This window comes from Ranitomeya variabilis, chromosome 2 (assembly GCF_051348905.1).
Source record: "Ranitomeya variabilis isolate aRanVar5 chromosome 2, aRanVar5.hap1, whole genome shotgun sequence".
NCBI lineage: Eukaryota > Metazoa > Chordata > Amphibia > Anura > Dendrobatidae > Ranitomeya > Ranitomeya variabilis.
The window spans coordinates 227,511,146-227,534,585 of record NC_135233.1 but is presented as its reverse complement, the minus strand read 5'-3'; the positions used below and the strand labels follow the sequence as shown (position 1 = coordinate 227,534,585).

General features: G+C 46.2%; 1 protein-coding gene across 3 annotated transcripts in view; it reads right to left on the bottom strand.

The window, feature by feature from the left end:
* Positions 1 to 23,440, bottom strand: part of CACNA1F (calcium voltage-gated channel subunit alpha1 F) — a 155,748-nt gene that overhangs the window by 39,434 nt on the left and 92,874 nt on the right. For all 3 annotated transcript variants that reach the window (XR_013221168.1, XR_013221167.1, XM_077283865.1), the window contains 9 exons: positions 19,081 to 19,239; positions 18,781 to 18,891; positions 18,537 to 18,620; positions 17,109 to 17,129; positions 14,082 to 14,210; positions 11,428 to 11,493; positions 11,241 to 11,332; positions 4,847 to 5,006; positions 2,245 to 2,372 (listed from right to left, as the gene is read on the bottom strand). Coding sequence is in view for 1 of the 3 variants with exons in the window: in XM_077283865.1 (XP_077139980.1) it covers positions 2,245 to 2,372; positions 4,847 to 5,006; positions 11,241 to 11,332; positions 11,428 to 11,493; positions 14,082 to 14,210; positions 17,109 to 17,129; positions 18,537 to 18,620; positions 18,781 to 18,891; positions 19,081 to 19,239 (950 nt within the window). In the remaining 2 variants the exon portion in view is untranslated. The remainder of the gene's footprint in view (positions 1 to 2,244; positions 2,373 to 4,846; positions 5,007 to 11,240; positions 11,333 to 11,427; positions 11,494 to 14,081; positions 14,211 to 17,108; positions 17,130 to 18,536; positions 18,621 to 18,780; positions 18,892 to 19,080; positions 19,240 to 23,440) is intronic.

The following is a 23,440-nucleotide window of genomic DNA, read 5'->3' as shown; positions in this document are numbered from 1 at the left end:
AGACTCAGGGCAGCACCTGAATCTACAAACGCCATGACAGGATAAGACGACAGTGAGCAAATCAAAGTTACAGACAGAATAAATTTAGGTTGCAAATTACCAACGGTGACAGGACTAACAACCTTAGCTATACGTTTAGAGCATGCTGAGATAACATGTGTAGAATCACCACAGTAGTAGCACAAGCCATTCTGGCGTCTATGAATTTTCCGCTCATTTCTAGTCAGGATTCTATCACATTGCATTAAATCAGGTGTCTGTTCAGACAACACCATGAGGGAATTTGCGGTTTTTCGCTCCCGCAACCGCCGGTCAATTTGAATAGCCAGTGCCATAGTATCATTCAGACCTGTGGGAATGGGAAAACCCACCATAACATTCTTAATGGCCTCAGAAAGGCCATTTCTAAAATTAGCGGCCAGTGCACACTCGTTCCAATGTGTCAGCACGGACCATTTCCGAAATTTTTGGCAATACACTTCAGCCTCGTCCTGCCCCTGAGACATAGCCAGCAAGGCCTTTTCTGCCTGAATCTCAAGATTGGGTTCCTCATAAAGTAAACCGAGCGCCAGAAAAAACGCATCAATATCAGCCAATGCCGGATCTCCTGGCGCCAGCGAAAAAGCCCAATCCTGAGGGTCGCCCCGTAAGAACGAAATAATAATTTTAACTTGCTGAGCAGAATCTCCAGATGAACAGGGTCTCAGGGACAAAAACAATTTACAATTATTCATGAAATTCCTAAACTTAAACCTGTCTCCGGAAAACAGTTCAGGAATCGGTATTTTAGGTTCTGACCTAGGACTTCTGATAACATAGTCTTGTATGCCCTGCACACGAGTAGCCAGCTGGTCCACACTTGTAATCAAGGTCTGGACATTCATGTCTGCAGCAAGCATAGCCACTCTGAGGTAAAGGGGAAGAAGAAAAAAAAAAAAAAAAAAAAACTCAGAATCTTCTTTCTTATAATCCCTCTTCTGCAATGCATTAAACATTTAATACTGGCCTGGCAAACTGATATGACCCCAATGGCGAGGGTCTCAGAGGAACGTGGAAGTCTGCAGAATACAAAAATCCAGCTCATAGGGCAGTGGTAACTGGGTTGACCATATATCTACTCCTAACGCCAACACTAGCAGTAGCCGGGGATCATACCTACGTTGATTCTAGATGACACGCGCCAGCCGGAGAATCTAGCTACCCCTAGTAGAGGAAAACAAAGACCTTTCTTGCCTCCAGAGAAGGGGACCCCAAAGCTGGATAGAAGCCCCCCACAAATAATAACGGTGAGGTAAGAGGAAATGACAAACACAGAAATGAACCAGGTTTAGCACAGAGAGGCCCGCTTACTGATAGCAGAATAAAGAAAGGTAACTTATATGGTCAACAAAAACCCTATCAAAATCCACACTGGAAATTCAAGAACCCCCGAACCGTCTAACGGTCCGGGGGGAGAACACCAGCCCCCTAGAGCATCCAGCAAAGGTCAGGATATAGTTTAGGAACAAGCTGGACAAAAATACAAAACCAAAACAAATAGCAAAAAGCAAAAGGCAGACTTAGCTGATATAACTGGAACCAGGATCAGTAGACAAGAGCACAGCAGACTAGCTCTGATAACAACGTTGCCAGGCATAGAACTGAAGGTCCAGGGAGCTTATATAGCAACGCCCCTAACTAACGACCCAGGTGCGGAAAAAAGGAATGACAGAAAAACCAGAGTCAAAAAAAACTAGTAACCACTAGAGGGAGCAAAAAGCAAATTCACAACATTGCTAACCACCAGGTCCATAACAGACCAGGCAGGGAAGTGAATCCTCCAGGAAACAATGGACAACTGGCACTGACTAAAGGGTAAAGCAAGACTAAATAGCTCAGTCAGAATTGCAATAAGTGGACACACCTGATGAATGCTGCGATCCAAAGACAGCAGCGCTACCACTTATAACCACCGGAGGGAGGCCAAGAGCAGAATTCACAACAGGCCACCACCACTCCATCCACTATCTATAGGAGTTGTGTTCACGCATGCGCACTCCTCGGATCTCCGTCCTTGGGATTGGTGAGTTTTCCAGCAGTCAGATCCCCTCCGATCATACATTTATCTGTGATGATGTTTGTGGGATACCCCCTTTTATGAGTATTCAGAACTACCTACTTTGGATACGATATGTAGACGACATTTTCGGAGGCTGACACTTTGACCCACACATAGTACACGTGTAAAAGTTGCTTTTAACTTACTTTGCCTCAGGGTCGTACTCTGACCAGATCCTCTTAAACTCATCCAAATGATGGGGACCGAGAATCGACCAGTCTCGCGTCAAATAATCAAAATTGTCCATGATGACGGCAACAAACAAGTTGATTATCTGAAATGAATAAGTGAAATTAATCACTGATTCATTTAAAAAAAACAAAAAAAAACAAGTTAATTAACGCAGGGATAATAAAAACCAATAATCGTCTTGGAAGTAATCAGCTCCGTTCTTAGATGAAATGCTCCCGCTACCGTATTGTGATGCCCTCTGCGTAAGGTGTAAAAATTGATTTCTAGAGTGAATCCTTACAGATTTTGGCCATGTTTCGTGGCCTGAATACAAAGCAGGACCTCTCATGCATCAGGCAGGGTTCAGCTTACAATAGATGGAAATTGAGTCACCTAATGCATCTGAGTAGCTGGAGTCCATTATACGGTGGGAAATAGGAGACCTCAGAGATAAAGGCGAATGGATGATAATGAGGCATTTGCATGGTTTCTCCTCAGAAACCCTTGCATCACTGGCTTTCAATTGCAACTGGATATAAGAAGGACAGAAAATTGAGGACAGTGACTGTGCTATCATTTTACAAAGAATTACTCAGGCTTTATATAGTATAATGCCACCTCTGTAACACAGATTTGAAACTTGAAAAAAAGCAATCCCTGCTAAAACAAGCACAATAATGTCACCTTTTAAAGGGGTAGGTGATAAGTGTTCAATTACTGGGCATCTGACTACTAGGACACCCACCTATCCCGAGAACGAGGCTCTGGAATGATGGTGCCACATGTGAGTCGCCCACCAGGGCAATGGGGATACTCAGTATCGGGTACGGTCGCACTTAAATGAGATGTCACGGTGGCTGCGACCCGGTCCGTGGCCCTGGACACTCAGTTAAAAGGGAAAAGTCTTTTAAGGGGTTTTGTAATAAAGTTTGTATTCCTGACGCCAACTGTGGCATTCGGTCAGTGGGGACCGATGCTGCTTAAAGGGGTCCTCTGGGGTGGTGTTATGGAAGCTAGATGGTATAACATCCCACAGGTGAAGTAGGTCCCCAGGGTTCCTGATGTATAGGTGAAGATGATGAATGGTGCAGTAAGAACGAGGATACAGATTTGCAGTCTCTTTACCTGGTTTACTGAAGCTTCAGGCAGCCGCAGTCCAGGGCACCAGATCACAGGTACAGGCAGAGTCCGGCCGGCTTGGAAGCGAATCCAGAGTCCCCTGTACCAGGTGCAGATGAAAGCCTTCCTAAAACCGCGGTGGTGTTGTAGCTCCTAACTGCCTATGGCTTCTGATAAGGTCCTCACAGTTCCTCTCTGTCTTCCATGAAGGTTAGGACACAAACCCGTATGACAGGTAACTCGAGCCTTTTTACAGGGTCTCTATCACGACCCGGGCAATATGTGCCACTGTGCCTCCTGGGTATTAAGGCGGACAGGTGGTTTATAATCCAGCTGTCCTGCCGGTTTCTGACGTAAGTTTTAGAGTCCGACATGGCCTCGGTCTTCTGGGTACTGGAATCTGCGCTCAGCCAGGGAGGTAGCCAAATCGCTGCTAAGCTCCCCTGGTATCTCTCTCCTGTGCTCTGCTCTCCTGCACACTTGTCACAAACTGTCCTTTCCTTCTGTATGTCTTTCTCCAGGAGTTGCAGCGACTCTGGCTGCACGGCCCCTTCAGTCTTTCTGACACTCACTGTCCGACTGCTCTCGTCTCTGTCCTCTGACAGATTGACTACAAACTTCCCCTCCAGCCAGAATATATTAGGGAAGTTCCCCTTAATCCGGGTTCAGAGCTCCCCCTTCTGGCCTGGAGTATGAACATGTTGTGCGTATGTGATTACCTGATAAAAGAGGTTATTCATCACTTCCAAGCATGACATCACTCTCCCCGTGAGGAAAGCAATGCCACTGTGACAACCAGGACCCTGGGGCGTCACACATGCACACCATGGAATTAACAGAAATAGCTCAGTACAGCGCTTGCTATCTCCATCAGTCCCATGGACAATGAAAGATATAGCAATGTGCAACTAATAAAAAATTTCTGTCGCCATTTTATTACATTTGTATTTTATTTTTATGATGATGGAGCTGTGTGAGGTCTGCAGATTTAATTGATACCATTTTGGGGTACATATGAAATATTGAATACTTTTTATTGTATTTTTCTAAGGGTTGTATGGGGGGACGGTGAAGACTGAAAAAATCAAATCTGGGATTTTGAATTTTTTTTGTTTTTTTAGTTCATTATATTTTTTAAATAGTTTTATGTTTTGATAGACTGGACATTTTTGGACATGGCGAGAAAAATTAGGTTTATTTATTTTTATTTCTATATTTTAAAACTGATGATTTAAACAACTCAGCGCACCTTCCTAAATATGTGTTTTGCATCTATCTTCGCCCTTGTCTTCTTTGATCGACAGCTTTCTTTACAGCGGCCAGAGAAGGGTGGAGATAGATGGAAAACAAGGAGGTGGGAAGGTGCACTGAACTGCTTGGTAGCGCCAAAGATGCACCAAGTCGCCTGTGCTTGGTTTTAACAGTCATTTTGTGCGGACAGACTCGTCTTCTACTTACCAAGAAAGCACAAAGCATGAAGAAGCTAATAAAATACACAATGGCAAAGTTACTTCCACAGGTAAACTCTTCCTCTGGGGCAAAGTCAGATTCACTGTCACATCTTTTGCCTGGTAAACTGGCCAACATGATTTCCTGCCAGGCTTCACCTGTGGCACATCTACAAAAGAAAAGGAAAGAAGAGGACCAGTGTAGCCTTGATTTACTCTCTGCATATCCGTGGATTTAGCTATCTTTTCACTTCCATAGAAGTGAATGGAGCGGCGGTCATGCATTCACACCAGAGAAAACAGGGGACTTTAAGACATCCATTCTCAGATTTGGTGGAAGTCCCAGCAGTCAGAAGACCCAGTGATCAAACATGCATCACTTATCCTGTGGACAAGTTATAAAAGTATTTGGGAAACAGGGGTGTACTCATAGATGGTGCGTGGGGTGCATCATAGGCAGTGAATGGGTTGCATCATAGGCGGTGCATGGGTTGCATCATAAGCGGTGCATGGGTTGCATCATAGGCTGTGCATGGGTTGCATCATAGGCGGTGCATGGGTTGCATCATAGGCAGAGCAAGGGTTGCATCATAGGCGGTGCATAGGTTGCATCATAGGCAGAGCATGGGTTGCATCGTAGGCAGTGCATGTGCAGCGCCCCAGAGTCCTGGTCGTTGCAGTACTGTGGCTCCGCCACTATGGGGAGCTACGGTGCGTCCGATGGCACTGAAGGAGTTCATCTGATCAGGTATCACAGACACCAATACATTTCACCTCCATTTGGGCCTCCGGGGGGAGCTAAGGGTGCTATTCATTAGGCCACTCCCCACCATAGTGGGTAAACTGGGGGTCAGGCAGGAAGTTAGATCAGAAAGCTGACTGGATTGGACGAAGCAACACCTGGTGGCAGAGGGTGTTGTGGAGGAAGAGACAGTAGGGTCTCTGTCAGGGGTGGGATCCTGACAGAGGCTTGGCATTGAAAAGAACGTAACGGGTCCGCGCCAGCTCCGGGAAGCGGCGGGACCCAAGAAAGGATTAGAAGCGAGATAGATTGTGCTGAGTGAGAAACGAGATCAAGCGATAGGAGAATACCAGTAGGGGTCGTGCTGTAAGACCGGAGCAACATCCTACTGAGGCGCACTACCGGTGGCCGGAACGCCGAGGGAGTATTACAATAACCAGCTTCAAGCAATACTCTAAACAGCGGCAGGACAGTCAGTCTCAGGCGGGCTGTCTCACCTAAATCACCTATGAAGTCTTGGGAGGCAATTGCGGGAGAGGGGCGTCTCTAGGGTCCCGGAAGAACTCCAGGCCTATCCGACAAACGGGTGCCGTTCCAACCGTAACATCAGGGAGGGACGGAGGATTAGAAGAACATCATTTAATCGAGTTGTGAGGGAACACGAGAAACAGACACAACAGTTGTGGGGTACTTTCCGTAAGCACAGCAGGGAAGGACTACAACACATAGCGCTAAGAAGGAAGGCACCGATTTCCACCTGTGAAGTGAACTCTGTAGGTGCCATTGGACCGGCCGGACTTGCGCAGCCTGGTGAACCATATTCTGGACTGAGGACTCAGAGATCTCCAGTAAAAAGGTAAAGAGACTGCAACCTGGTGTCCTCGTTATTTACTGCACCGCACCACCACCACTATCCACACCGATCATTCACTGTGCGCCCCACGGCAGGGTCACGGACCGGGGCCTAGCCGCCGTGACAACCCCAGAAGCAGAGACTCAGAGGCCCGGTACCGGGTACCCCTCGGCCCTGCGGCAGTGGGGGCGCCACAACTTGGCGTCACGAACAGGATCTACTTAAGCCTGAAGAATCAGGTCATGTGTGCCTTGGAACTGTGGTCTACTGTGTTAGGACTGTATTATGTTGCAAAGACTGTGTCCCGACATTCCCCGCCAAAACCGCCGCCATTATAACACTATGTGGCGCGCAGGGAGCATGGGGCGTGTCTTCGTGGGCGTAGCTTGGAAGAGTGGCGCGAAGATGGAGCCCGCCCCTCACCGATATTACTATGTCCAGAGAATATGCCCATCAAGGAGAAGGGCCCGCCTCCTAGTGTGGGATGGTGGAGGAGAGAAAGGCCGCCCTCCGGACGGGGAGGGGCAAGAACTTCTGGGGACCACGAGGCAGAATCCGATTGGCAGCATGGAGCGCGGAAGTCACCCCGGGGAGGGAGAGAAAACCCGTGCCGGGTTCTACCAATGGGAGCCGGCGGAGTCCATACCAGGCTGCGCTAACCAGGAAATCCTCGGGGCAGAAGTGGAGGAGCTGTGCCGGCAGTTCCGGAGTCTGTGCCAGCGAGCAACCACCCCTGGCGAGGAGCCGCCCCCGCACCAGGTATCGGCCCTGCAGCCGACAACGGAGGAGGCCGACACCGGGGGTGCATCGGAGGCAGGTAACCGCGCCGATCCCGGCGTGGCGATTGAAGAGCCCCTGCTGGTGGATGTAGACTCACCCCCACCACAACCACCCGGGCGAGTGTGTAGCCGCATCGAGTGCGAGAGGCCCTGGGAAACTCTGCAGACGGCCGATCGCCCCCTACGGCCCATCAAACAACCCACGCAGCTCCAGGGAGAATGGGTAACCTTCAAATGGACCCGTGCGGCCACTACCAACCTGATGGGGTTCCCAGGGGATGCCCAAGAGGAGGGGGAGAGTATCGAAGTCATCCGCCAGCGGGAGTACCGCCAACAGCTGCGCCAGCAAGAGGAAGAATGGGCCCGCAAGAAGGAGCTCCGGCGTCAGGCTGAGCGAGAGAAGGACCTTCAGAATAAAGCCCAAGTCAGGCAAGTTGCAGAGGAGAACTGGGGGCCGCAGCGCTATGGCGTGATCAATACCTTCCGGCTGCAAGGAGGTTGGGGCTTCATTAAGGAGCCCGGTCTTGCTTTGGAAGTGTTTGTAAACCGGCGGGATGTAGAGGCGCACCTCATTGAAGGACACCCAGGCCGGGATCTTTACCCAGGAGACCGGGTTCGGTACACCTGCCATTGGGGGGATAAGGGGTGGTATGCCCTGCACGTACGCAAATACAAGCCGGAAGTGACCGTACCATCCTCTGATGATTCCTCAAGGCCGGCGGCTATTGCCCCGATTTCCCTGTGCGCCAAATGCCTGCGGGCCATCACTCCAAGGAGAACCGTGAGTACCCAGACCCCTATCCAGGGTGCGGACGCCCTCTATGTGGTGGCGGGGGGAGACCGGTACTCGCGGAAGCCGCCTCCAGCTTTAGAAGAATAAACCTCGATACCCTGAATCTGTAAATAGTTACTGTTCCACTACTTTGTTGCTATACCCGTAAAGGGTTAACTCTTAAAGGGATCCCTTTGTTTACCCGGGATCCCTATTGTTTTTGGTTATTTTTCTATTTTTTTATGTTATTCAAAAACTGCTGAAATCATGAACAGTGCATGATCCGAACTTCTTGTAAATAGTTGCACCTTATTAAAGGCGCTCCCTACTGGTTTTACTTAAAGACTCTTTGCGAAGATACCGCACTGGAACCTTTGCTGAGTATGGACTGGTAGCTTGGGAAGACACGCTACCTCACAGAGACTTGGTCCCCTCTTAAAGGGGATGTTCATTTATCGTATTTCAATAGTAAAATTGCTTAAGATAAATAGCAATAATGTCAATGAGAGAAAAGTGATGATAATGTTTGTACAAGAGAGTTATATGTGTTTAATTAGTTAAATGTGAAGGAATACTGATGATGTGCTCTGAGAAGTAAAAGGTGAAAGATAGAAGAAGGATGCAGTGGGCCCGTAGAAATAGATGTGGTGTCCAGCATGCAAGAAAGGAAGAAAGATAATGAGAAGGCTTAATGTTCGATAGACAATGTTTAGATAATGCTGATAGAAAGTTAGGATAGAAGGTAAACCCTGAGTCCTGATAGGAGTCATGTAGAGATGACTCAGTGCTCTTAAACTGAAAGAAATGTTATGTTCTATACTGTGTATAGTAGTTGAAAAGGCAGTAGGCCCTGGCTGAATGGGGCGGTCCTGTAAAAGAAAGGAGAGGCAGTAGGTCTGGTGCCGATAGGACCGGCAGTCCTGCAGATTTAAGGAAGGAGAATGAGAAAGTTAAAGTGCCTTATAATGTGATTATAGGAAGGTCTTTAGTGGATTTAGAGTGTGAGTCCTTAAAGGCAATGTTAAATTATTGTTCAACAATTTTGCACTTAAGTAGAATGCCCGGTTGGGTAACAGGAGTTATTTATAGCCTGTAATTTATAATGTTAACCATGTTTGTAACGTTCAAGTGTCCTCACCTCCCATAAAGGGAAGTTCTGTTCAAATATGCTTATTGTTATTGCACTCAACAAAATTGTATGTCTTTTTGCTAACTTGTATTGTTGTTTTCTTCCCAGTCCCGGAGTACTGTGTTTAACCAGGGGGGAGTGCAGCGCCCCAGAGTCCTGGTCGTTGCAGTACTGTGGCTCCGCCACTATGGGGAGCTACGGTGCGTCCGATGGCACTGAAGGAGTTCATCTGATCAGGTATCACAGACACCAATACATTTCACCTCCATTTGGGCCTCCGGGGGGAGCTAAGGGTGCTATTCATTAGGCCACTCCCCACCATAGTGGGTAAACTGGGGGTCAGGCAGGAAGTTAGATCAGAAAGCTGACTGGATTGGACGAAGCAACACCTGGTGGCAGAGGGTGTTGTGGAGGAAGAGACAGTAGGGTCTCTGTCAGGGGTGGGATCCTGACAGAGGCTTGGCATTGAAAAGAACGTAACGGGTCCGCGCCAGCTCCGGGAAGCGGCGGGACCCAAGAAAGGATTAGAAGCGAGATAGATTGTGCTGAGTGAGAAACGAGATCAAGCGATAGGAGAATACCAGTAGGGGTCGTGCTGTAAGACCGGAGCAACATCCTACTGAGGCGCACTACCGGTGGCCGGAACGCCGAGGGAGTATTACAATAACCAGCTTCAAGCAATACTCTAAACAGCGGCAGGACAGTCAGTCTCAGGCGGGCTGTCTCACCTAAATCACCTATGAAGTCTTGGGAGGCAATTGCGGGAGAGGGGCGTCTCTAGGGTCCCAGAAGAACTCCAGGCCTATCCGACAAACGGGTGCCGTTCCAACCGTAACATCAGGGATGGACGGAGGATTAGAAGAACATCATTTAATCGAGTTGTGAGGGAACACGAGAAACAGACACAACAGTTGTGGGGTACTTTCCGTAAGCACAGCAGGGAAGGACTACAACACATAGCGCTAAGAAGGAAGGCACCGATTTCCACCTGTGAAGTGAACTCTGTAGGTGCCATTGGACCGGCCGGACTTGCGCAGCCTGGTGAACCATATTCTGGACTGAGGACTCAGAGATCTCCAGTAAAAAGGTAAAGAGACTGCAACCTGGTGTCCTCGTTATTTACTGCACCGCACCACCACCACTATCCACACCGATCATTCACTGTGCGCCCCACGGCAGGGTCACGGACCGGGGCCTAGCCGCCGTGACAACCCCAGAAGCAGAGACTCAGAGGCCCGGTACCGGGTACCCCTCGGCCCTGCGGCAGTGGGGGCGCCACACATGGGCTGCATCGTAGGCGGTGCATAGGTTGCATCGTAGGCGGTGCATGGGTTGCATCATAGGCGGTGCATGGGTTGTATCATAGATGGTGCATGGGTTGCATCATAGACAGTGCATGGGGTGCATCATAGGAGGTGCATGGGTTGCATCATAGGAGCTGAACAGGGTGCATCAGAAGGTGTTCATGGGTTGCATCATAGGAGGTGAATGTGGTGCATCAGAGGGGGTTCATGGGTTGCATCATAGGCGGTGCATGGGTTGCATCATAGGCGGTGCATGGGTTGCATCATAGGGGATGCATGGCATGGGTTGCAATGGCACAAGGAATCTTGGAGGTCCCATTGAGAAACTTTTAAAGATGTGTAAAAGCTGGGAGCCATTTTTAACGATTATGCATTGGGGCCCAGTATGTTCAGGTTAATTAATTGGTAGGATAGCACCTTTAAGGGAAATTATTGGCAATTTTTTTTAATGAATTAAGTCCAGAAAATAAAATCCTACCTAAAGGGGTTGTCCACTACTCAGACACTACTCACACTTCCTTTAGATGTCCGAGATTTGTCCGAAAGAAGTGTGAGCAAAGAAGTCCTTTGGCAGCCATAGCGATGTTATGCAAGCCTTGGGAAACCCAGCAGTGAAATCGGAGGTGAATATAGTGTATTTTTATTTTACACCTAGGAATACAGTACTTAAGAAGGGGTTGTCCGAGTAGTGGACATCCCCTTTATTTCATGTATGATCATCCAGTTATTGTATTACCATAAGACTCCCTCTATTTACTGCTGTGTTTCCGTCCTCTCTGTCCATTATTATTATTATCATCATTGCACTGCGGGTGACACTCGTACCTGAAGAGCAGGAGCACGGCCTGGGGGAAGGTCTGGAAGTTATTATTCCGGTTAATCTGAGTCCCGTGCTGCATGGCGATTTTTCCAAATGTCTATATATGAGAACAAAGCAGAGGATAGAGACATAAGCTCGGCTCGCACTGTAAATGGAAAGTTGTAAGTCAGTCCCGGTACATGTGTGACTCACCTGCATGCCGATGACGGCGTAGATGAAAAATATCATTGCTATAAGAAGAGCAACATATGGCAAAGCCTAGAGGAAGAAAACATCATAGGGGGAGATGAGAAAAGTCTCATAAAAAAAACTTCTATAGCCAAAGGATGATACTGTCACTGCCACGGCAATACCGGGTGAAGGAAAGTCGTCAATGCGGATCTATATGCCATGGGTTCAGTAGGAAATCCCACAATGATCCAGAACTGCAAAATATTCTACCATGTATCCTATAATTTGTAGTTTTATTCTATATACAAATGTGCAGCTCCATTGAAATGGTATCTCACTCCGCAGTAATAGACGTAGAAGAGTTGCATGATCTTTACACGATGGCATGTTGCCACCATAGATTCATGCACTTACTGTATTTTTGGGAGCCCTCAGGGGTTTTCTGATGCCCCTGTTGCTTTTTCCTTTTTTTTATTGTTATTCGATTCATTTTTTTAATGTTTGTCCCCATACAGGCCCCCTATACAAATTAGATTCTAGTGGAAGGCATGATCTGCTGGGCCTAGTGATTGACTGCAGCGATCAAGTGTGGTGTATTCGTGACTATTTGCAGCCTGTAATTAAGAACTCAAGGCAGAGCAGGGGTAGGGTAAGGTAAGTAATGCGGAGTTTCTCGTGAGAGAAAGAAGGATTGGGCATGTTTAACTACAACGCCCGATCCTTTTGTTTCACCAGGAGATAAACTATCCTCATTGAAAACATAAAGGGGAGGTGAAACAGATGGCTGCCAGCAATATGAGTGTTTGGTTTAGTGCTATCTAAGGTATATGGACACCTTTAAAAGGGTATATCCATCTTCATAAATGTGTATTGTTGGATAGCGCTTGTAGGAACAAGCACTTTTGTAATTTATTGCTTATTAAAATTTGCAACCGTTCTTGAGATAGTAACACTTATCTTTTGACTACAACTTGTTTCCTAGGAGACCAACCACCGCTGCTATCTAGCTTGTAAGCACTGCTCTGAATCTGGCTGAGATTAGGAGGTGACAGTGTGATCCAGCTGTCCTGGGCAGCTTTAAAACAGTGCTTACAAGCTCAATAGAAAAGGGCTTATAAGTGCTGCACACGTACACCTGTCCAGCAATGGTAGTCGGTCTCCAAGGCAGCGAGCTGTCAACAGTGGAAAAGTGTTAATATCTCAGGAATGGCTGGCAATTTTAACAAGCAGTAAATTGCAAACTTGTTCATATTAAAAGCACTTACAATACCCATTTATGAAGATGGGGGAATAACCCTCTAAGCTTCCTATACACATTATGCAGATAATGACCACATATGTATAGAGGACATCAGAAGTATTGGCCATGGAGGATTTCACAGCCAATCGCTTCCTGGTATGTATGGTATAACCAGTATTGGGGTGTTGTATGCATTATCGCATTATCTAGGAAGTGTTGTCAGGACCTGGGAAGTTAGTTGGCCGCCATGTTATAATAGTGACATGTTGGTTGTCACAACTAGGAAAAGAGGAACATGCCTTGACTTGGTTTCTTGTGTTTACCATCATGGCAGCTGCTTCCCCTGACGAAGCCGTACAGGTTACGGCGATACGCGTTGGGTCGTTTTAGCGGCGCCTCACTCTGGGTTCCATCTTTCTGTCCCCCACCGGGCTGGACTCTCCATTTTACCCTGGCAAGTTATTTTCCAGCTATTGGGTATATTTTCTTACCCTGTGAATTTTTGATCCACACCACTATTGTGGTTTATCTATATTTGGCCCTGGCTAGCCTTTATCTTATTATACATATGTTGTGGCCTGTTGGCTACCTGTATATTATATATGTCTTTATATGTGAAGGCTATGACCGAGCTTGGTTTATACTGATCAGTGGGCTATGTCCATGTCGGTATTTGTTGGTTGTAGGATAATACCTGCTTTGAATATATTCAGGGGTATCTAGGGGTTTCCACCCCATTATTACATCTTTCTATTGTCTTAGGTGCATTGGATTCTTTATATATATACTGTGTTGTGTATTATAATTATCTATTTTGCATTTATGTGACTAAAATTTCTCTGTTGGCATCCTATGGACTCTATATTATATATGATGGGGGGCTCATGAGTGGGGTGCCTGTATAATTTTACTTATGTTTTATGTTTTTGTCATGGTGTACCAAATAAAGTTGGATATTTTTTCATATATTTGTGTGGTGTAGTGTGCAGGCAATACGGTAGTGCTTTCTCCTAAAAAAAAAAGAATGTCCAGCTTCACCGAGTCCGTAAAAAAGAGTTTTCTTTATTCACAAACTTTAAACATGGAGGATACAGACTTCAGCACGAACCATATGGGTAAGAATCTCAACGCGTTTCTGGAGACTAAGCTCCCTTAATCATGACAACTTTGTGCTTTCTCCTCCTTTTCTCTCATATTGTTATTTACTACCGGCTTTTTGCATCTCCCCCTTATTATATTTATTATAGTTGTGCGCCTTATTCTCAAATTACATATACCATCATGGCAGCTGACTACGTCCCACCACTAGGATGTGACGTCTCGACATTGGAGCGCTGATTAGCGAACGTATCTGCATGACATCCCATCTCATGAACGTCCCATCATCGTGCACCGAGCAGCCGGCTCAGGACTTCACACATTTGCTTGCACTCACCTGGAAGGATTTTATAAACGTCCACAGCAATGTCCTTATACCTTCCCCCTTACTTAGCAGCTTCACCAAACGCATCACACGGAAGAGACGGAAGAAGGTGATGGATATTCGGGAGCTGTCTTCTGAACTCTGGGGAGGAGCACAGGAAAGATAAGAGAGGATCCAGCTTAAAGGGAAACTCTAATTTTACACAAATATTACAATATTCCACTATCTAAATGTACATGAAGTGTTCAATATATTTTGCTACAACATTACTCTAATCATCTTGATATTATGTTCTTTTAGAAAGAGAAATCCAGAATTTTTCTGGTTTCATGTGAAGCAGTGCATTATGGGAGCTCAAAAACACTTAAGGCGTTGATATTTTAATTTTTTCAGGCATGGATTGATTAAAAATAATAATAAACTAAGGTATACTCATCCGTCTAACCCCCATGCGGATCCAGTGCAGGCGGCTCCGGTGGTCTGTGTCGAGTCCAGTTCACAGCACTGCTGCAGCCAGCGGTCAGGTGACTAGAAGGGCGAATCATCTGATGTTTCTCTGATGATGAGATCTTCTAGTCACCTGATCGCTGCTGCCAATTACAGCGGTACTGTAATTCCTGTACAGGGCACACACCACTTCTTGGAGTTAGCAGAGATCTCTAGAGAGGCATGTGTCTGATCTGCGGTTGTGCCTAAAGCTACCTATGTCTCTTTAGTATATATGTATATATATATGTATATATATATATATATATATATATATATATATTATGTTTTACTGTCAGACAACTCCTTTAAATACAGTTAAAGGGAAATTCACATCTCAGATATTTATGGCATATTCACCTCTGCTCTGCGACTGGCACTTAGCTTGAGAATTGGGCCCTGTACACATGTCTGGCACCATTTAGGCCTGTGCCTCAATACCAAGAATAGCCTATGGGCAAAGGTGGCTCTGCTTTTTTGAGAAAAAAAATAAATAATTCCCTTTTCTGAAATGGGACTACCCCTTCAAAAATTTAGCAAATAGGCTTTAGCCTAACGAAATGGAGATTTTATAGCAATGGGTTATAAAGATCACAGCACCATCTACAGTATGTATACAGTGGCATGTAAAAGTTTGTGCACCCCTGGTCAAAATTACTGTTATTGTGAACTGTTAAGCAAGTTAAAGATGAAACCATCTCTAAAAGGCCGAAAGTTAAAGATGACAGGGAAATGGGCTGATGCAAAGGTTTGGGGACCCTTTATATAGATTTGTGTGCTCAGATAAATTTGACTAAGGTTTCAGACCTTAATTAGCCTGTTAGGGATATGGCTTGATCACTATCATAGTTGGGAAAGGCCAGGTGATGCAAACTTCGCAGATTCATAAAAACCCAGCCTCCTCTAACATTGTGAAAAAAAACAACAGCCACAGGTTCTTCTAAGCAGCTGCCTAGCACTCTGAAAATGGTGAAGGCCCACAAACCAGGAGGATACTATAAGATGATAGCAAAGCATTTTCAAGTTGCCCTTTCCTCAGTTTGAAATGTAATTAAGAAATAGCAGCTAACTGGAACAGTGGAGGTCAAGATAATGTCTGGAAGACCAAGCAACATTTCAGTGACAGCTACTCGTACGATTGCTAAAGAGACAAATCAGAACTCCCGCTTGAATGCAAAAAATCTTCAGAAAGATTTAGCAGAATCTGGAGTTGTGGTGCATTGTTCTACTGTTCAGAGACACCTGCACAAATATGGCCTTCATGGAAGAGTCATCAGAAGAAAACCTCTCCTGTGTCCTCACCATAAACTTCTGTGTCAGAAGTATGCAAAAATAACATCTAAACAAGCCTGATGACTTTTGGAAACAAATTCTGTGAACCGATGAGGTTAAAATAGAAATCTTTGGCCACAATGATGAAAGGTATGTGTGGAGAAAAAAGGGCTCAAAATTTCAGGAAAAGAACATCTCGCCAACCATTAAGCATGGGGTTGAATCAATCATGCTTTGAGGTTGTGCTGCAGCCAATGGCACGGAGAACATTTCACGGGTAGAGGGAAGAATGGATTCAATGAAATTTCAACAAATTCTTGGTGCAAACATAACACCGTCTGTAAAAAAGCTGAAGTTGAAAAGAGGATGGCTTCTACAAATAGATAATGATCCTAAACACGCATCAAAATCCACAATAGACTACCTCAAATGGCGCAAGCTGACGGTTTTACAATGGTCCTCACAGTCCCCTGATCTGAACATCATTGATAATCTGAGGCTAGACCTAAAAATAGTAGAGGATGCAAGACGACCCAGGAATCTCACAGAACTGGAAGAATTCTACAAGGAAGAATGGATAAAAATCCTTCTAACTGGCTACAAAAAGTGTTTACAAGCTGTGATGCTTGCAAAAGGTACTAGGCACTAACCATGCTACTAGGTACTAACCATGTAAGGTGTCCAAACTTTTGCATCTGCCCATTTTCCTTTTTGAAATTATTAAAATGAAAAAATTACAATTTTTTTTTTGCCTAAAATACAAAGTATATGTGTCATCTCTAACTTAGCCTTTTAGAGATCATCTCATCTTCAACTTGCTTAACTGTTCACAATAACAGTAATTTTGACCAGGGGTGCACAAACTTTTACATGCCACTATCAGCAAAGAAGATGAATGAGCGTAATTTTGCTTAAATTTTGAGGAATTTTTGTTTCTTTGCTGAGTAAAACATTAAAATGCTGTCAGTCATTGCTGAGGTCCCCTGACCTTACCTGGATCTCTGCAATGGTCTCCTGACATTAAGGAGCTTTTAGTGATAGGAAGAGAAGAGGGAAGGTTTTATGAGGTTGGGGAGATTAAACGGGGGAAGAAAAGCCTCTTATTAAGATCCTTTGTGCAAAACTGTCACAAAAGTATGGACGGCTATGTGATGGGAACATTACGACTTTGGTGAAAAAGTCTATTGTAGAATGAGTGGAACCTTTAGCTCCTTTTTCTTTGGGGTTAGATGAGGTATATACATCTCCATGATGGAATAAGGTATTACAGGAACTACGTACCTCCCCAACATGCCCTCCATTCTGCATCACACATATGTGTCAATAGTAGGGGATGATGATGGTGGCAGTCATGATGATGATGATGATGATAATGATGATGATGATGATGAATCCATATGACGATATATAGAGAGATAACATCAATTAATACACAAATCCATCAATGAATACAAACACGCCATCAGGAACCAAGCATGTGATAGATAATGATAGCAATGCCAACAGTAAAATCCCAATAATCTGGCACACGAAAGACAAGGAGCCAAATTACTGTTTCCTTGGCGGAGTAACAAAGCTGCCTTTACATTTCCACCTTGAACATTTATGGCGTATCCATATCCTTTGGCATCTGTGGCTATGTGGGGAATAGGGGTCCTCAGACTTGTCTGGCGAGGTGACCATTGGCAGCTAAATCTAGGTCATCGGCGTATTTGTATCTTGCGCTCCCTTCTAAGTTAAGTATGGAAATTTGCTTGGCTTTTTCAATTACTCCCATAAAAGTGAACATAATAATGCACATGCGTGGCTAGTCTACCTCTCCATTCTCTGCCTGGATCTGGTGGCTGTCGACCATGTCATCAGTCAGGATATGGGTCGAGAGCCTCCTGCCCCGTTTTCTACAAAGGAAGGACCTACATTTATCACTGTGGCATGTCTTGTGGGAATGTTCAGATTTGTGAGCCCTGGAAGATCCCATAATCTCCATTGTGCTGAGCTCTTCCTTACTGCAGGATGTGGAAACTGATTTTGTTGCTTTTGCTTGGAACAGACAATTCGAATGGGATTTTTTCAGGCATCACCAGGATTCCTTTTGCATCTTTTTCCACCAGTGGTCAGTCATTATTCTCTGAGGTTAGATGCATACACTTGTGGCTGAAGGCAGAAGGTTGTCAGCCATAGGCAGTGGATCATCGAACACCCTTACATTGGTGCTCAATACGGCCATCGAGTTTTCTTTTATACCAACCATTGTGGCAGAAGCGGAGCTGATGCCCTTGAGATCCTCATGATAAAAATGTGGCTTATGACAGCAGAAAATTAAGGGATGAGATCTAGACTAACTTATTTTTGACAATCAGGCACGCTATCTTAGTCATGTAATGTCCAGGAAAAAGGGACTCATGAAGAATCAGGAGATATATAAGCAGTGGGGATGGATATATGGGGGTCTAACGAACTCAGAATTGACCTGGTTGTGGTCATTGGACATTTAAAGGATTATTCCAGTCATTAAATGTTATCACTAATCTAAAGAATAGGTCATAACTTGCAGATCAGTGAGAATCCAGGAGAATGGTGCTCTGCAGTGCCCAGTTGGAGTGGAACAGTAGCCGTGCCACCACACGCCACCACTCCATTTATTCTCTCTAGGACTACCGAGTATGTAACCGTGTATTTATACTTAATTTTCATCAGTCCAGTACTTACATTGACTTCTGTCACGGCAATGTCGACCAGGCTACCCACCACGATTAAAGCGTCAAATGTGTTCCAGGCATCGCAGAAGTAATGCTAGCCAGACAAAGTGGATAAAACTATGTATTATCCTTATAGCGTAAAAGTATACTACTTTTTCAGCATATTAAGAGCCAAACACAGCCCGGGGTGGTCATATACGCATCAGAACGGACTCCTGGGACAAATGCGGGATAATCAGACACATTGGACTGACCTTGGGTCTGAATGCGGTAAGCTTCAGCACCATTTCCACAGTGAAAAGACCAGTAAAAACCATGTTAAGGATGTCCATGGCATAATTAAATGGCTGTGACTGTTCATAATGCTTTAATATAATAGAAAAAAAAGTATTTAGTAGCTATATTGCATCCATAGATAATTATTTTTATAAAAAAATATATTTTATATTATTAGAAGTCTAAATACTTTATCATTATGTATTATTTCTCCAAGAACGCAATGCTAGACTATGGTATGTCCCGATATAGATGGAGTTACTGACGGTGTCAGTTACCTGCATGGCCAGGGCGATGGTGTTGAGAAGAATAAGAACAAACATAATGTACTCAAATCCAGTGGAGTTGACCATGTACCAGACCTTGTACTGGTATTTGTGCTTGGGTATATACCTCCGCAGAGGTTGGGCCTTCAGAGCATATTCCACACATTGTCTCTAAAGAGATAAAAAAACAAACCGTTCAGAAAAAAACTATTCCTGGTTTATTACCAACAGTATCATTCAGCAAGGATGGCAATGCTAAAGCTGCCCATACACAGACAGTTCCTCCTGATGCACTCTCAGTGGAATACTCCTGTGTTCTCGATAGGGAGAAAGAAGTAAGCCGCTGCCAGTCACCGTAAAATCTGTTTCTCGGAGCCTCCATTGGGGGACACAGGAACCATGGGTGTATGCTGCTGCCACTAGGAGGCTGACAGTATGCACAAAAAAAGTTAGCTCCTCCTCTGCAGTGTACACCCCACCGACTGGCATTATGCACTTCAGTTAGTGAGAAAGCAGTAGGAGAAAAACATGAGAACTGTAAACATGAGAACAGTCATAGAACACAGAACAATAGAAACTGAATAACATGGGAGGGTGCTGTGTCCCCCAATGGAGGCTCCGAGAAACAGATTTTACGGTAAGCAACCAAAAATCCTGTTTTCTCTATCGCCTCTCATTGGGGGACACAGGAACCATGTGACGTCCCAAAGCAGTCCCTAGGGTGGGAAAAACGGACTTCCATCAGGTCAGAGGACTCACCACTGCCGCCTGCAAGATCCTTCTGCCTAGGCTGGCGTCCGCCGAAGCGTAGGTATGGACCTTGTAAAATTTGGCAAACGTGTGGATGGAAGACCAGGTTGCCGCTTTGCAAAGCTGTAGGGCGGAAGCCCTGTGGCGCACCGCCCTGGAGGCGCCGACTGCCCGGGTAGAGTGAGCCTTTATCCCAGGAGGGGGCACTCTGTTCTTGACCCGGTAAGCCTCCAGAATTGATATTCTGATCCAGCGAGCAATAGTCGCTTTAGAAGCTGGTAGGACTCTACGCGTGCCCTCAGGAATGACGAAAAGAGAATCCGTCTTCCGGAAAGCGGACATTCTATCCAGGTAGATCCTCACTGCCCTGACGAGGTCCAGCTTGTTCAATGATCGCTCCAGAGGATGAGTCGGAGCTGGACAAAAGGAAGGTAGAATGATGTCCTCGTTGAGCTGGAAGGTGGAAACCACCTTAGGAAGTAAGGAAGGCGTAAGCCTGAGGACCACCTTGTCTTGGTGAATGACCAAGAACGGAGGTCGGCAAGAGAGGGCCGCCAACTCGGAAACGCGGCGGATAGAAGTGATGGCCACAAGAAAGGCCACCTTCCACGATAGAACTGAAAGGGGAATCTCCCTGAGAGGCTCAAAGGGGGAAACCCTCAGAATGTCCAGGACCAGATTTAAATCCCATGAGTCCACCTGGGCCCTATACGGAGGGACAGCATGGGCTGCTCCTTGAAGGAAGGTCTTAACCTGTGGCCGAGAAGATAAAGTCTTCTGAAAAAGGATGGAGAGCGCAGAAACCTGGCCCTTTAGGGAACTAAGAGCAAGGCCCGAATCCAATCCTGCCTGAAGGAAGGCCAAGATGGAAGGCAGGGAAAAGGACATAGATGGAACGCGGTTGGACTCGCACCAACGGAAGTAAGCCTTCCAGGTACGATAGTAGATCCTGGAAGACGAAGGCTTCCGAGCCTGGATCATGGTGTGAATCACCCGGTCCGAAAGGCTGGACGCTCTTAGAACTGCGGTCTCAACAGCCACGCCGTTAAACTGAGCGACCGAGAATTCGGGTGGCAGATCGGACCCAGTGTCAGGACTCTGAACATTTTTTATTACCTTTTTGTGCATTACTGCCCTTTTCCAAGATGGCGTCTTTGGTTTCATGTGCACTGTGTCTTCCTGCTATAAAACTCCACCCTAGCCTTCAGTCTGTGCTAGAGTATTCTGCCTTGCATCCAGCTCCTGACCTCTGGTGACTCCCTGGCTATATACCTGCTCCTGTGAACCTGTGGGGTTATCCTGCTACTCTGCTCTGAGTTCCTGCTGCATACACCAGTTCCAGTAATCCTCCTTCATCTGCTGCTCGTGTTTGCTTCCATCTGCATTTGCTGGACATGTAAGCTGTTTCTGCTCTGCAAGAACCTGAGACTATTACCCAGACCTCCCTGGTTGAGCTAAGATATTATTTGAACTGCCTTATAAGCATATCTATCTGTGTTTTGGACTAAGCAAGGACTTATTCGTGTCAAGTATCCTCAAGAATAATTGTGCTTCATAGACTTTCTGCGTGATTGCATTTTCCTCTGAAGTTTCCTATAGACTGCTGAGCTGCATTTGATATTTGCACCAAGTGTTGTGGACTTGAGTTTCTCTCTGCACCTGTTTGAATCACCGTGTGATAATATAGACTTTACCACTTATAAAACTGTGTCCTGTAGTTGTCTTGTTCCACGCAAAGAGTCTCCTGAGTTATCCCCTATAATTATTACACCCTGAGACAGCAGATCGGGCCTGTCTGGAAGGCACCAGGGGGCGTCCGCGAGAAGGTTGACGATCTCCGCGAACCAAGCTCTCCTGGGCCAATCCGGGGCGATCAGAATGACCGGCACCCCTTCCGCTTTGATCTTTTTCAACAGTTTGGGAAGCAAGGGAAGGGGTGGGAACAGGTAGGGCAGTGCGAACTGTGACCAAGGAATGGCCAGAGCGTCGACGCCCACTGCAAGAGGATCGCGAGACCTGGAGACGAACTGAGGAACCTTCCTGTTTGTTCGAGACGCCGTGAGGTCCATGTCCGGAGTCCCCCATCAAAGGCAAATCTGATGTAAGACTTCCTGGTGCAAGGACCATTCTCCTGCCGCGAGACCCTCACGGCTGAGAAAGTCGGCGGCCCAATTGTCCACGCCGGGGGATATGCACCGCGGATATCACCGGGACCGTTGTCTCTGCCCAGAGGAGGATCTTGGATACCTCGGCAAGGGCCAAAGAGCTCCGAGTCCCCCCCCCCACAGCCGTGGCATTGTCCGTCTGGATTCGGATTGGTAGGCCCCTGAGAATCCTTTCCCAGTGGCGAAGGGACAGAAAGATGGCCCGAATCTCGAGGACATTGATCGGCAGAGTTGACTCCTGCGCTGACCAACGGCCCTGAACAGTCAGATGGCGAAAAACCGCACCCCAGCCAAGCAGGCTGGCGTCCGTCGTCACCACTTGCCAGTGAACTGGAAGGAAGGACCTGCCCTGGGAGATGAGAGATGACGTCAGCCACCAGTTGAGAGACTGAGAGAGTCATGAATGGTACTTCGGTGAGTTCTGTCCGTGGACTCCCTCTGGTGGCTGTGAGTGGAGCTGCTGGTTCTGAGATTCCTTCTCCAGCTGCCCTCGTTTGGGGCTAGGCTGATTCTCTATTTAACTCCACTCAGATCGTTACTCCATGCCAGCTGTCAATGTTCTAGTACTGGTTCAGATCTCTCCTGGATCTTTCTGAGGACCTGTCTACTCCAGCACAAGCTAAGTTCCTGCTTGTTCATTTGTTACATATGGTTTTTCTTGCTAAGTTCTAGTCCAGCTTGCTATCATGAAACTACCTGGCTAGCTGGAAGCTCTGGGGGTGCAGAGTGGCACCACCGCATCGTGAGTCGGTGCGGGGGTATTTTTTGCACACTCTGCGTGGTTTTTGTAGCTTTTTGTGTTGACCGCAAAGATCCCTTTTCTATCCTCAATCTGTTTAGTTAGACTGGCCTCTCTTTGCTAAAACCTATTTCATCCTGTGTTTGTGATTTCCTCTTATCTCACAGTCAATACTTGTGGGGGGGCTGCTTTTACCTTTGGGGAAATTTCTCTGAGGCAAGTAAGGCTTTGTTTCCTTTCTTTAGGGGTAGTTAGCTCTTAGGCTGTGAAGAGGTGTCTAGGCAGAGTCAGGCACGCTCCACGGCTGTTTCTAGTTGTGTTGATAGGATTAGGGTTTGTGGTCAGCAGAGTTCCCATTTCCCCAGAGCTCATCCTGATTCCGTGTTTAACTATCAGGTCATTCCTGGTGCACCTAACCACCAGGTCCATAACAGTACAGCTGGCCCACAAAGTGTTAATGCATCTCAATAGAGGGAAAAGAGAAGTTCTGAGACCATTCTTTTTTTCTCTGCAGTGTGTTTTGCCTTTCTTTTCCCCTTAAACTCTGGGTGGTTCAGAACTTAGGTGTGGATATGGACATTCAAGGTTTGTCCTCTAGTGTAGATCAACTCGCTGCAAGGGTACAAAACATTCAAGATTATGTAGTTCAGAATCCTATGTTGGAGCCTAGAATTCCAATTCCTGATTTGTTTTCTGGGGATAGATCTAAATTTCAGAA